The 14,522-nt window shown below is 38.7% G+C and overlaps 1 protein-coding gene across 1 annotated transcript in view; it reads left to right on the top strand.

Moving 5' to 3' along the window:
• Nucleotides 1-14,522, top strand: part of MAST2 (microtubule associated serine/threonine kinase 2) — a 102,864-nt gene that overhangs the window by 24,902 nt on the left and 63,440 nt on the right. Inside the window, exon 3 of the mRNA XM_009884653.1 lies at nucleotides 11,346-11,437. Within this exon, the coding sequence (XP_009882955.1) occupies nucleotides 11,346-11,437 (92 nt within the window). The remainder of the gene's footprint in view (nucleotides 1-11,345; nucleotides 11,438-14,522) is intronic.

Here is a 14,522-nt window from a genome sequence, read left to right as displayed (position 1 = left end):
TTCCCTACTTTGTCTCAGAGAAAATTTGGGCCATGTTTCCCTGTGCTTGTGAGTTTGTGCTAAAGTTCATTACACGTCATTTGTAAAAATAATACTTACCTGTTTCTCGTTCTTTTAATTGTGAATAAGTACCTAAAGCATTCAAAAAGCTTTTAGTTGTTTCTTCATTTGCTTTCTGATCCAATTGTAGAAGAGGTACATTTATTAAATATCTGGGGTTTTTTAATAGCTGTGTAAATTATGGCTCTGTAATTTTACTGGGATTTAGTTTTTTCCTGATTTCTTTCATCATTCCTTTTTGTCACCACTGCTACCATCCATTTATTTTTGATACATTCATGTATTTGTATTTACTGCTCTCCACCATCTTGCTGTAAGTGGAATTGATTTTGATTTTAATCTTCAGCCTTCTTAAGTACAATAGCTTTTAAAACAAGGATGCTTTCTTAGGCGATGGCAGAACTGCTTTACCCTTTGGCATGTGCTGCAGCAAGCTTTAACTCTCAGCTTGTGGCTTTTAATGTTTGTGTTTTTCTTCTGCTTAGTTTCGTGAATGATTGTTTCAGCTTCCAGCTCCTGAAATTTCAAAACTCTGCGAGTTTATCTATTTGTAGTATGAGTTTGTAGAGCTATTAAACTGGAACGACCATCCTTGTATGAAAAATTGATAGCAATTGGATAATGAACATTTGGCTCGGGTAGCAAGTAAGCTTTACACAAAAGAATGAGTTTTACCATGTAATCAGGCTTGATTGTTTGAGCAGCTCACCCTGGCTGGAGATCTGGGGGCTGCGCTTTGTGCCAGGGTGGGATCTGCACCCTGGGCCTCCCCCTCTTCTCCTGCCTTTTGGGGTTTCATTGCTCCATTAACTTGAAATGCCTTCAATGGGTGTATTTTCTTACTATTTTAAAGTAAGGTGCTTATTTGATCTGCTATACACTGCAGCATAGTTAGCTAATCTATTTTTGTAAGTCTTTTTTTCATGTCTTTTAAGTCTGTTGTTTTTACCTGAGACAGTGGTTTGTGGACAGACCTGCCTCCCTCAATGAGTAAAGACCAAATAACTGAATTTGCAACGGTGTAGTGTATCTCTCTACATGAATTTATACTAGTTTTACTTCCTACACTTAGCATTTTCTGTGTCCACAGAACTCCAGCTCCTGTCCGTCAACTTCTTTGACATTTAGAGCCAACTCTTATCTAGGTATCCTTTTTACCCCCTCTCCTATTCAATGAGTGTATTGATTGGAAGGGTCCCAAGCAGCGTTTCTTTTCGCAAAGCTGAAGGGAACAAACTGAGCGATATGTATTCTCTTTGGATGTCTGTTTTGGGTTAAAGCACCACGCCGGCACGCGCATCTCACCTTTACCCTGCTTTGGTGGAGAGCAGCTCTGCCCACCCCCTCTTGAGTCCAGAGGGGCAAAGCACGGTACCTCCTTTTCTAAGACACCTTAGTCATGAACAAATGTCAAAAGTTTTGTAGCTTACTTGCTCACATTACAGTTTTGTTGAGCGTGGATGTTTTCCTAGTATGTCCATTAGACTATTGTCAGCCTACCTTAGCAACCTCAGGCGTTGCTTATTTTTTTTAGAGATATTTTTGAGGCTTTTTCTCCCATCTTTGTGTGTGCAAACGTAATGGGAGGCAAATTGTTTTCAGTGCTTCTGTTTGAAGCCCTTTGGAGACTGAATATTTGTCTGTGTGCGCATATATACATGTTTTAATACTTTCACAGGAAAATGGTTTTGCCCCTCTTGAAAAAATGAACCTTTCTTCATTGGACTGTCTTTAGAAGTAACTTGTCATTATTAAGAAAAGTTGCTAAGTTGATGCTGATTTGGGTTTTGGGGTTTTTTTTCTTGTTTTGTTTTGTAAGAAGCTACTAGGAGTTGGGAAACCTTATTGCTTTAGAAAGGGGAGGGTCTTGTATAATGAAAATACAAAGCACACTCTCACCTTTTAGTTTAGAAGCACAAGTATAAATTTAAAGTATCATTGTAAGGTAGGCAGATTGAGACTGAGACTTTGATTTGCTGGATCTACATCAGTATATACTATGCTTTGCTATAGGGGATGAACTTGTGAATTGTTTACCTATTCAATAAATTTTTTATCTTTTATATTGAAACTCTGCAAAATTCAAAAAGGGAGAGCTGCAGTCCCAGTACGATAAAAGAACTTGGTTCTCATAGCAGGTGATGATGGTTGGAGTGACGTATCGGTCAGAAACATAGGAGGGATGAGAGGGTCGATGTACCAGCGGTGCAAAGCATGATAATATATGTTGCAGCTTACCTTGCTAGATTTTTTTTAAAGATATTTTGGTCCCTTTAGCTTCTGAGATAAATCCAAAATATCTAGGAAGCTTTTCTGTCAAAAGCCATGTAAAACTGAAAAATTGAGGGATGGTGATTTTACCCAAAGCTATCTGAATTGGTTGTAGATGAGGACTTAGGGACTGGATTTCCTGTCTCCCTGGTGTCCACTCTTCTGGCATGTTTGTCCAGATGCGGTACCGTGTTCTGTTCAGGCTTTTCTGTACTCTAATGGATTGGAAAGGGCTTGCAAGTTAAATATTCTGGATGGTTCTTAGGTAAGTTGGTGTTGTCTATCTTGTCCCTTGGAGAGCTGAGGATGGAACTAAGTAAGGCTCGTCTGCTAAGTAGCAGCAGCACCAGGGATGGAAGCACTCGTTGGCCTAAGAGCTTGCCCAAAAGCCAAAGTAGGAGTGGAGTTCCAGCTAGTATGAAAGCATACCATAAGCGTAAAATTCTGCCAAGCTGGTACAAAACCCAAAACTCTTCAGTAGGGTTGTTATTGTTAATCTCCATAGTTGGAAAGATGAGTCTCACCAACAGGGCAAAACCTTTCCGGTGGAGCTGAGGAGAGCACAAGGCCTCTCCGCTTCTTCCAAACTACAATTTGGGAATAGTCAGCTCCAGCAGTGGGGCGTCCTTGGTGCAAACCAGCGGTGCTGCTGGCTGACGGCCGGGGAGAATTGCCTTCCGCCGATGGACTAAGCCTCTTCAGCTCGTGGTCTGCTGCACCACAAGTATTTTTACATTCCCTTTTTTGGAGGGAGAGCAGCATTCAGGGGGAGAGAGAGACACACACACACAAATGTTTTTCTTTTAATTTCCCATGCTCTGTCTGTACTAGGGTTTCCTTAGGGTAGTGTCTGTGCTGGCATTTGCCCTGTCTGGCAATAATTGGGTCAAACCTGATAATTTGTGTGAACTAGAGGAATAGCTTTTCAACTCTATCGAGTTGTGAAAATCTATGTAGTTATGAAGGTGTCAGTGGCACATCATCTTTTATGAACTTCTGCATAGGCTATTGAAAAGTTTTTGGCTGTGAATCATCACTAGAAAATAAACCCTGGATGATGGGTTTTTTTCAGGGAAAATATTACCTTTCGAGTATTTGATATATGATTTGAGTATTTGACACAGTAAAAATATAGTTTTTATCACCTGTGTATATCGGTTTTGTTTGTCTAACCTTCAGTATTCTGTATACATATTTTTGACATATAATTTAATTGCGAACATCTTAGTCCCATTTACATTCATAATGTTCCTACCCTGGTTATTGCTCTACTGTATGACCATGTGAAAATCTGTGCTCTGTGCGGAAAAGGCAACTCTACTGACAGCCTGATTTGGAGATTATTTCCAAAATAATGTATTCTTAGAATAGCTTTTAGATTAGTTATGTGATTTATCCTTACACTGAGGTTTGAAACTGCAATTAGCTGATAAAGAGTTAATTTGTAACATTTTTTGATACTTAAACTAAGAAAGTGCTCAAACAAAATGAGAGAACTGTTCACGTTATGTGCTACATAGCAACTAAATGACTTTTCATATTATTTTATGCAAGATTTATATTAAACTTCCTCCCTTTGAATCTTGGAAAACGGTTTCTTTCCATTTTCAGCTCATATGCTTAATTTTCTCGATGCATCTTTGGGGAGTGTGTTTAGAATGGGTTTGTTATATTCCACACCTGTATATCATTGTAAGCTACATGGTAAAAAGATTTGAAACAATATAAAATCACTTTGTCATTTCATTCTTGAATTTGTTTGCTTGATTTTTTTTGAGAAAAAAAAAGTGATAAACCATCTTCTGTGAGAATTGCCTAGTAGAGACTTATTTAAAAAGCAGTTATGCTACATGAACCATTTAATAATAGAGTTGGAGGAAATGAGAAAGGAAAGCATGCGGTTATGCTTAGTTTTCATTAAATCATCCTTTCACACTTTGTGATGTAACTTCATGGCAGTATGATGCATAACACAACTGAAGTGTAATAGTAATGCTTGAGAAGGTTGGTGTATATTTTCTTCCATTAAATATTGTCTATATTTATTCTGGGGTGTCTCTTCCATAATCAGATATTTTTTTTCTTATTTTCTTTTCGTATTAGAACGAAGATAGCTTTGGAATGTATTTGCAAGGGAGGAATATTTCAGAATCAAGTGGCTTGATTTTGTTGAGAATGGCTGTACCAGTCAGTGTAATTTGTTGTGACGTTTCATTTTGTTTGGCTTTGCAGAGTTGTTCCTATGTTGTTAATAATGCAAAAGGTCTGGACTATACTAGTGTGGTGTAAGCAGGTGTGCACCAGCCTCAAACATTAGGCACATTAGACATAAATTATGATAATTTTAGCCTTTTTGTTTGTAATTTCTTAACTTGAGGTGATGCTGCTTCTTGTATTTGAGCTCTAAATGAAGAAATAAAGGGCTATATCAAACATGTAGCTTCTTTTAGATGAAAGGAAAATGTTCTTTTCATGCAATAAGTTAATTCCTAAATACTAAGATGTTAATTTTTGTTAAAACAAAAGAACCAGTCTACAGCCAACTTACCACATGCTCTGTAAGTCTTGCATTGCTCCATACCTTGTTCATTTCAGTTAATGTGTTTGTTAGCATGCTGAAATGTGTGGCATTATGAAAAAAGACATTCTTCTTGTTTTTTCCGCATGCTGTCTTTGCATATCTGTACAGAAGCGCAGCCCACACTTCACAAGTTGACTACATCTTTTATCTCCGTGCTCCTTGTCTCACAGAATTCACATCTTTCCACAGTCATATGCACACTGACGCTAATTTACTGGTACCAACGTGAGGCACGGGAACACGTCTTGAATACAAAAGGCAAAGGCTGCAACCATACGGGCAGGATGGCAGGACTTTTCTTTGGTTTTGTGACAAAAGTGGTAACCACTTTCCAAGAAGACTTTCTTGTGCCTCATAGACGACTGCAAAATTTCTTCCTCTGAAGCAGCTCATCCATTGCACATATCTGCATTAATATGAACTAGGTGCTAAAAAAAAGGAGGGAGGAGGATAAAGCTTTTCATCCCATGTGGAACAGCCTTGAACGGGGAGTGGAGTCTGCAGCAGCCTGGTACAACGGTCACCTACAGGAAAATTTGGAGCAAGGTGGCCAAATATAAAAAAAATACTTATTTGTCCAGTTTATTTCCTCTTACGAGCTTGAAAACAACGGGCAATGCAAATTCAAGAAGAACCTGGCTTGTTGAACAACCTGCATCTGTTTCTGTAGTTGTAGTCAGCATGGTTGTAGTAACTAGGCCATGCAACCTTCTCATGGAAAAGGATCCTGCACTCCTGCCATTGGTTTTTGTTGTTATTTTTCTTTAAGGCTAAATTCCTTTAGGTTCCGGAGTTCAATCCTATTTGAAATTCTTTGATGAGATGGGGGAAACAGGAATACTGCAACCCAGCCTCAAGGTCACAGCCGTTGGGGTTTGACCTTATGAGGGAGTTGTACCTAAAGGCTTTTTATTAATTTCAAGGAACACTAAAAAAAAATCATGAAGGGTGGTTTAAAAGCAAAACTCTAAAAATCTGTAGCAGGAGAGATCTACAAGAAGACAGCAGATCGGTGTTTTTAGGGATCTCCTTCTATAAAAAAAAACCCATGAAAACTGTGTGATGCAGGGTTAGGTTGTCAAAAGTTGCACTAGTAACATCCAAAGGTAGGAGTAATAAGGATAAGCTTTTAACTAGAAAAATGAATTTTGTAGTAGCGCTTTGGGTTGCTGTAAATGGACTAAGGCTGCATTTGTGAAGATTAGAGATGAAGATGTTGGAGCAGTTGAGAGTTCTACCTGGCTGGATGGCAGAGAAAGACGGTCTGGAGATGGGCTGGGTGACACTAGGAAGATGATAGTTCTGTGTCTGTTGTGATGGAGAATCTGTCTGTCCCTAAAGAGTTGCTTGTTGGACTCATGCTTTCATCCCTCAAGTCTTAAGTGAGCGTAACTGTGTTTCCTTAAGAGCAAAGAAGTGGTGTTTATTGTAGGAATTTGCAAAGCACCAAACCTACACCATGAATAATAACACTTCCCCCCCCCGCCCAGTTATTCTAGGATGAATAACTTTTAAACTATTCTTGAACATGAAAAAAAAAAAAATCAGTTGAACCAGATGCTTACTTATTCTTATCTATTTTAGAGAACTAATTATCCCTGTTGTTGGTAGTGCTAAAGCTTACAAAATTGCTTCCATCTTTGAATTACTATAATTAAGACAATAACTTCCACATCTAGTTAACATTGCTGCACAGCTGGCACATTCATTGACATGCAGATTTTGGATTTTGTAAATTTTCTGCCATTGTGAATAAAAATTTTAAATACTTATTTTCATTTCCAAAATGTCTGTTTCTCATAAAGAAGTCTTTGTAAAGCAAATCAACTGAAACCAAACTCCTGTAACATCAGAGGAGAATCCAGTTAAATTTGGTTAGGTGATAGTACATTTTAGGAAAATATGTAACCACAGATAGCTTTTGTAGGTATGATTGCTCTGAATTTTGGATCCCATTTTGTAGGGATTTGGGCTTACTTAATTAAATGCCAAATCCGGGACAAGTCTGATGTTGGATGAAATGTTGTTTTGAAAGGAATTAGTTAATGCAAGAGTTTATCCACCCTGAGGTGGTTTACAAAACTCAAACTTTGTCAATAAAAATCACTCACATAAATAAAATGCACTAATGATTGCTAAACAAAATGTGATTTAAGCTTTACTTTTTCTGTACATCTTTTTGCTTCAAGTTGATTTCTATCAAAGTCTATGGGAAGATGCGTGCGGTCGATGCTAATCTTGTTTACTTGCATATTCAGCAGCTTCAACTATGAGAAATTTTTCAAGGCCTATAAATTTAGATAGATTTTGTTAAACTTCCTTATCATTGTTCGTTTCTAATAACCACCAATGCTATGAAATTACTTGATAGTGGTGTTGGTCATTTATTTTTAAATTGTTTTTCGGTGGCCCTCGCTTTCATTACGTGAATGCCTCATGGACATTAATTAGTTTTGCTCGGTGAGTTAGAGATGTCCCCTGAGTAAACGGCTAAAATAAAGAATCAAATATTGATTTATGCTGAAACTGAAACATTGATTTCTCTTTTCAGGTTGAAAATACAGTCGAAACAAGGTGTAGCAATGGTGCTCATTTTAGAGGCTTGGCATCAACTTGTCTGTTGGTGCGTGGGAGAAGGATTGTTGGGGTGTAGTTGAGGAGCGCCTGGGGCCGCGTGCTGCTCGCAGGTACGCTACCAAATGTCCTCATAAATAACGCTGGCCGAGGGCGCTGGCTCCAGAGCACATTTCAGTAGGTCCAAAACCAGTGTCCAGTTACCAGACCCACGTCCAATGTCCTGCAGTGTTCAGTTTCAAGAATGCGCTGGGAATGCTTCAGTACACGTAACAAATGTTATTTTTACTGCAGGCAGAGAGAAGTTAACTCTAGAAATAGTAAAAGCACAATTTCCGTAGTGATGGTAAAGGCATTGTTTCAAATATTTCGATATACACTATCCATTTCGCTGTGTGTGTTCAGAATTAAATCAAGCTGCTCTCGTGCCCTCACAGATTTCTAGGCTTGGGTGGCACGGGAGGGCAGCGGGTGGCAGCAGGGCTGTTTTCATGGTGACAGCCCTCCAAAGCGCTCCGCTGGCTGGAGCTCAACCCTGCAACGCTGTTAAGATCGTGTATTGCCTAAACTGGAATACCTGGGGGGGCGAGGGTTTGTTCTCTAAAATTATGAAGTGGGATCTGAGAAGAAAAAGGTTAACGAGACCCATAACAAATTGTGAGAGGAAAGGAGGGTCAGGGTCAGGCTCGCCTTGCATTTAATGAAAATAGCAAAACTTTGGCTTATAAACAAATAATAATGCATGGAATCTCTCTGGACTGGTTAAGAACTTTTTTTTTTCTAGTTAAAATACTCAGAGACATATAGGTAGCCTTTTGTCTTCCTACTTTCTCCTTCTACCCCTGTTTTCTTATGTAGATTGAATTATTTTTAGGGCAAGGAAACATATAGTATTGTTTGGAGAATTCATGAACAGTAATAAACAATAATTAATGCAAATTAAAGGATTAAGAATATGATCTCCTCGTTATCATTGGCCTTGTAGCTCAGTATTGAGCCCAGTACCGTCTGTCTGTCTGAAGCGCGTCTTCCAGGAAATAATTTTTTCTTCATTCGAACTGTTTCTGCCAACAGTTAAATTGACTGGTTTGAATTTCTTTGGCACAAAGCCCTGGTTAAAGCCACCTTTGCTTCTTTCGTATTTAGCTTTTCTTTAGGAGGTGCTCAAATGCTGTCGTAGTGACTTCTTGGGGGGAGGTCACCCAATTGAAGTCTTCATGTTACCTCCTGCCTTCCCCCCTTTTTTTGTATTTTTGTGACTAGCGGGTCTTACTCTAGTTCTGCAGTTTCTCTGGGATTCCAAGATCTATTAAAAGTTTTGTGTATATATTCAGAGAGCTCTCTTCAACCAGTAGAGAGTATGATTTTATATGTTTGTGTATTTTTTCTCATCACATAACACAGATTCAAGGAATCAGAAATTCTGGTTTTAGCCTCTGTGTTTAAGCTTTGCCTTATTGCCAACACACATGGTTCATAGAAAAGGCTAAATGGGCTGAAGTGATGTTCCCCCTTCCCAGGTTAGAGAGCCAGGGAAATTGAAAGTTATCCAATGCTGGGGGTGTAAAGAGACTAATTCTTTATTCCTAACTTGGGGCTAGGCTTTCACTCCAAGCCATTCCCTCCTCTGGGTACGTTTGTGTAAACCTGACCTTTTTTAATGGGTCTCAGCTGTGCTTGCACTTAACCCTTTCTCTTTTGGTTCCTTATCTTTGCAACTACAGCAGAGAAAATGGGTTTGTAAACCTCGGTTCAATTTGGCAAATGCAGGCAAGCAGTTAAAAAGCTCTGAGTTTGGGACAGTTCATGTTCCTCATTATGCTGCGATTTAAATATACCAAGTTTCCATAGCCAGCTCCAGACATCACTGTGGTAAAGCGTATTTTAGGAACTCTTTTTAGCAAAGGGATATGACCATAGAGGATGGAGCTCTGTTTTCTCATTGTACTAGTGTTTTATATTGAGCAAGATCTTAAATTCTTACATTGTAATTTGTATTAAAATAGCCAGGATTTTTTTATTTCTTACATAGTAATATATATTATATTAGAATACTCAGGACTTCTGTGTTGTGAGAAAGATTTTCAAGTAATATAAACATAATGTTTATCTGGTATTAATGTTGGAATTGAGTATTCGCTTTTTTCCAACCATTACTGGAATAGAGTGACTGAAAATATATTAAAAAAAATCCATGAACTGAGATTTTAAGCTTCTTAAAGTCAGGCTGTTAGTTTTTCCATATGATGCACACAATGGCAATCAGTTTTTGGATGGACTGTTCCTGAATAATACATGAATGTAAATGGAGATTGTATGGAATCAGTTGGATAATTTTGAGGAATGCTTTAAGTACACTAAAGAGCCTGAATAGCAGTTAATGGTGCTTCAACTTTATTACTGTTTATTATAGTTGGCAGTGCAGTTGTATTTTTTTTCCTGCATCGAGTTCTCTAGTTTCCTATAGAACAGCAATAAAAAAAGCTTACAAATAATAACAGTCAGATGCACTGTGTCCTGTGGCAGCAAAATACTTTTGCATTAGATTGCAGCTCTTGGCAGTCTGAGCGTGTTTATTGTTGGGCAGCTCCAGAAGATCAGCCGGTGCGGGAAGGACTGAGGCAGACGTCAGTGTTCGGAGCTCTGGGAGCAAAGATGCTCTGCATGTACTCGCGGTAGCCCAACTTTGAGCTTCACCTTGCAGCTCTGGAGCTGGACCAGTGAGCTCCTTGTTCAGCCTCTGCTCAGCCTTCCCCACTCCTGTCTGTTCTCCCACCTCCTGTCAAGACCCATATGATTTTAGTTACCCAGTTTGAGAACTGCTGAAGTAAGCAGAAATTTTTCTGCCATCTAGCAAGCAAGTTAGAATTACAATCAATAAATGTATGTATCTTTAATACTTGGTGGGTTGTGAGATTTTGCTGGGAACTTGGACTGTTAATTCTGTTGAAACGACAGGAAAAGTGGTGATCAGAAAGAGATTTCAGTATCTTGTTGCTCCTGTTCACAGCCCCCATGACCTAAAAATGTTTCCCTTGCCCAGTACAATTACTTTTATCATAGAATAATCATCTTTAGAGCTAAATGTTTGCTGCTAGGAATCACAGGCTGGGAAGCAAATGCAACAATACACTGTTCTCTCCATTTGGCTGGGTTCTGAAACTCCAGTGGGGAAAAAAATAAACCTGAACTGCCTCATACAGAGGTGTCTCTTTCTTTGCTGGAACAAAGTCATGGCAGTGAGTGGAGCTGATTGGGCAGAGGGCTTGTCTGAAGCTCGCTTAGCAGAGTTTTCCATCGGTATTGCCGCACATGTTTGCAAAGATTCTTGAATCGCAGGTTTTAAGTTTTGTTAGTAATCCTGCTCATCTGCTGAATGACTAACTGCTAACACTTTGCTTTGTGATTTTGACTCTGCCCTAAGGAATATGCTCTGGTTTCTTATAGTAATAGCCAATAATTGTAACAGATTTATTTGCTAGGTTGGATATTGGTAAGAATATCTGAAGCACTCTGGGGTGTTGTAGAGTTTTCTGCTCTTTGTGTGATTTGTAAAGCATGAGTTGCACATACTTTGTGGATCAGGAATGTGTTGTCAGCTCTCTGTAGTAGCCTGTGCAGCATGAGATAGAGTTTTTATATTGATTCCAGTGTATTAAAACACTTGTTGCTGACAAAGTACCTTTCGGCCCCATATGTTTACTTCTTTGCAGGGTCACTACCGAGATGGAGACCATGAGGAAACACCAACCTGAACACTGAGAGATTCTTCCTTAGCTGAAAGGCATTCTGCAGGACCTGCCTTCAGCTGCTGTTGTTCATCTGACCATGCCTTAATGTTTATCTTTCTTTCTTTCAGCTGTCGGACGAGCAACAGAAAGAGTTTGATTGTAACATCCAGCACATCTCCAACTCTCCCGCGACCACATTCCCCTCTTCATGGACACACAGGTAACTCCCTAGGACTGCTTTATCTGGGAATCATTAGGAAAAATGTCAGTATTCATTGTAGTGAGTTTGAGCGTGTTGATACTGTACATCAAAATATGCTCTTTGAAACTTAATCTGACTATAGTTTTTCACCTTTTCTAACTTGTAAGAGGGTCCCTGTAGTATCAAAAGAAATGTTTTATGTCCTCACCTGTTCTGCACTTTCTAGTTCGCTACCACATCTACCCTCCACTCTTTCTGGGGAATTCAGTCCTCTGACGTCCTGCAAAAGAACCTGAGATGGGGAACAAAGTAAAATAAAATTAAATAAATACATTTAAGTAAATATCTTGTTTTGAGTCTCCTAGCATGGTTAATTTGTACCAGTGATTTAACTGCAGTTCTCATGAGAAGAAACATCCTGCTTGTTTCTGTATGCCTCCGGCAGCCCCTCGGCCGTGCAGTGTGCCATCCTGTGGTCTCTCTATCTGCTGCTTAGAGCAAGATGAGATGTTTAGCATTCTTTTCTTTTCTTTTTTTTTTTTTTTTCCCCCCACAATTCTGCCAGTTTTACCATGGCAGCAACTGGGAAATGCTCATTTCAGAGCAAATGGGCAACTGCTTGTTAGTCATCGAGGTGAAGTGTGTAGACATGTTCTTTCTGTAGAAAAAGAAAGAATGATTGTTCAGCTTACAGTAACTACAGATTTTTCAGAAAGGGTCACGCATGCAGATTCAACAGCTTGCTTGAACAGCATGTTCCCTTGATGTTTTTGTTACTGAGGGAGGTAGGTGATGTGTGACTACATTTTTTTCCATATTTCAAAATGCCAGAGAAGATGGTTGGGCCTCAGGTATGGCCCTAATCGGCACCAGTCAGTAGCAGGAAACAGCTTGAGCATTTGTGGCACATCACACACAGTGGAGCCTGTCTGGAAGCACGTCACTGTTGCATGTAAGACAAGTAACTGTTGTTTTCATTATGATCAGACTTTCCTCCTCCTACATGGCAGTATGTTCTGTAAATACTTTCTGGAGATTGAAACTGAGGAAATGCTGAGAAAGAACAGCAAATTGATAGTAGTTCAGCTAGAAGGAGCCATCTGCTTCTGTTTGGAGAGCATGGCATCTTGAGAGGTGACATCCAGCCTGTTGAAAGGAAAAAGACGACCAAACTTATTGTTCAGGGATGCCCAGGAAATCCTTAGCCCTTCTATGTTTTCATAAAACTTTGTCATATTTGCTTGGGATGCTATAAAGCCCAGTCATAGAAGGCTGGGAATTTATTTTAATTACATTGTTTTATTAAAATGGCTCATGATTTTCAAATTAAATTGTTAACAAAATCTTAAAAGTAGTATATTAAAACCATTTTCCATTTGCTTCAGCATATCAGATGAAATACAGGGCCAAAAATATGCATAGGGCAATTCCCTTTCACTTCAAAGGATTATGATCATGATTATGATTATGATAGTGATAGCTTTGTAAAATTTGGTTTCAACAAGACATTTTCCCTCGTAGAGATTCTCCGCTTAGTTATGTTGTGCTCTGTACATTGTTCTTAGAGTTGATATATGTTGGATTTACCAAATTCTAAATTAGGGGTACAAGCCTTTAACTAAAGCAATAGAGAAAGATGCTCCTCAGAATAAGGAAGAAGTGTCCTTGCTTGGCAGATTGCAACAGGATGTTGATGTGATCATTGCTCAGAAAACAAATGCAGAAATGTTCACAATAGAAACATTTACATTTTCTTCTGATTTGCTTTTCTCCTCTGTCTATTTAAAAAATGAAAAATTGCTTGTAGTGATTTTGATGCTGTCTCAGGCTTTACAAGCTTATCTTTTATTAGAAGTATGCAACTGTCTTCTAGAAACTAAAGTAACTAATCAGTGGTATGCCATCTTTCTTCAGCAGTAAGTGTGAAATATTTCCATTTTTTGTTCAGATGTTGCATATGGGATTTAAAACTATTAATTAAAAGGATATCCTTTGTGACCTCCAAGAATAGCCAGTAGAGCACAGGAAGATAAATTGCTTGTAATTTGAGTTCTCTACCGGTGCTATATTTAGGAGTCTTCCCTGGGAAAAATAATTTATTCAAGAGACAAAAGTAGATGAAATTTAGAGTAGAGTCACAAATATTTTCTTAAGAAATATCATATATGAGATGTGAATTTGAAAACAGGCTGTGATATTTGTTTAGTATTTGAACAGAATCTATCAATCTGTTTGTTCAGGCACATACGCTGATAAGTTACTAAGAAATGCTGGTGCCTCTCCCTGGCCTCTTTTGTCTCCAACAAGCTCCTCTTACTGCCCCTTCTGAGCCTCTCTTATGAATCACAGGAACAGCAAGCATGCAGAGAGGCTTTCTAAAATGTTTCTGTTCCGAAACCACTCTAAAACCGAGTCCTGTATGGCACTAGCCTCAGGAGTTATTCTTCTGTATGTAATATAAAAGTTGGTGGGTGTGATTTAGCACAGTTGACTGTCCATCAGGCAAACCTGCCTCCTAATGAACACTCATCCAGGCAGGTACACTTACTATCTGAAACAGCATCCAGATGAGATTGCAGGCAATTTCATATCCTAGAAAATTTAGAGGAAAAGTAATACTTAGGAGATATCAACGTTTGAGATGGAAGCGTATCTGAACCCTGCCATGAAATCACTTCTGGTTCAGGAACGCTCAATGGATTTGAAGGGTGCTAATTCAGTTTTCAAACTGTATGAAATAACGTTTTCCAAAATGACCTGGGATCTTGGTATAGAAAGCCACAGTTCGTTAACTTCGTGGGAAAGTGACTCCACTTTTCTAGTCACCCAGACTTGGACTGAAGTCACCAGTTTTAGGAGTCGAGGTTTGAAAATCCTCCTTTTATTCTAAATTCTTTTTCTTTCAAAATCAGAGGGAAAAAAGGTATAACGTATGTTCCTTACATTTTTTTTTTTTGTATTAGTTTAAATCCATTTTTTAAAATCTGAAAATTACAGAGAAGGTGTGCACAGTACATCTGTTATAGCATACCCGTCATGAGGTTGATTACCTTACCATTAGATTACATTTTAAAGTGAAAAGCTTATTAGAGAAGCAAAACGT

This window comes from Charadrius vociferus, unplaced genomic scaffold (assembly GCF_000708025.1).
Source record: "Charadrius vociferus isolate BGI_N301 unplaced genomic scaffold, ASM70802v2 scaffold163, whole genome shotgun sequence".
In the NCBI taxonomy this organism is placed as follows: Eukaryota; Metazoa; Chordata; class Aves; order Charadriiformes; family Charadriidae; genus Charadrius; species Charadrius vociferus.
Note: the sequence above shows the minus strand (reverse complement) of the source record. Positions and strands in the feature narration are given on the sequence as shown.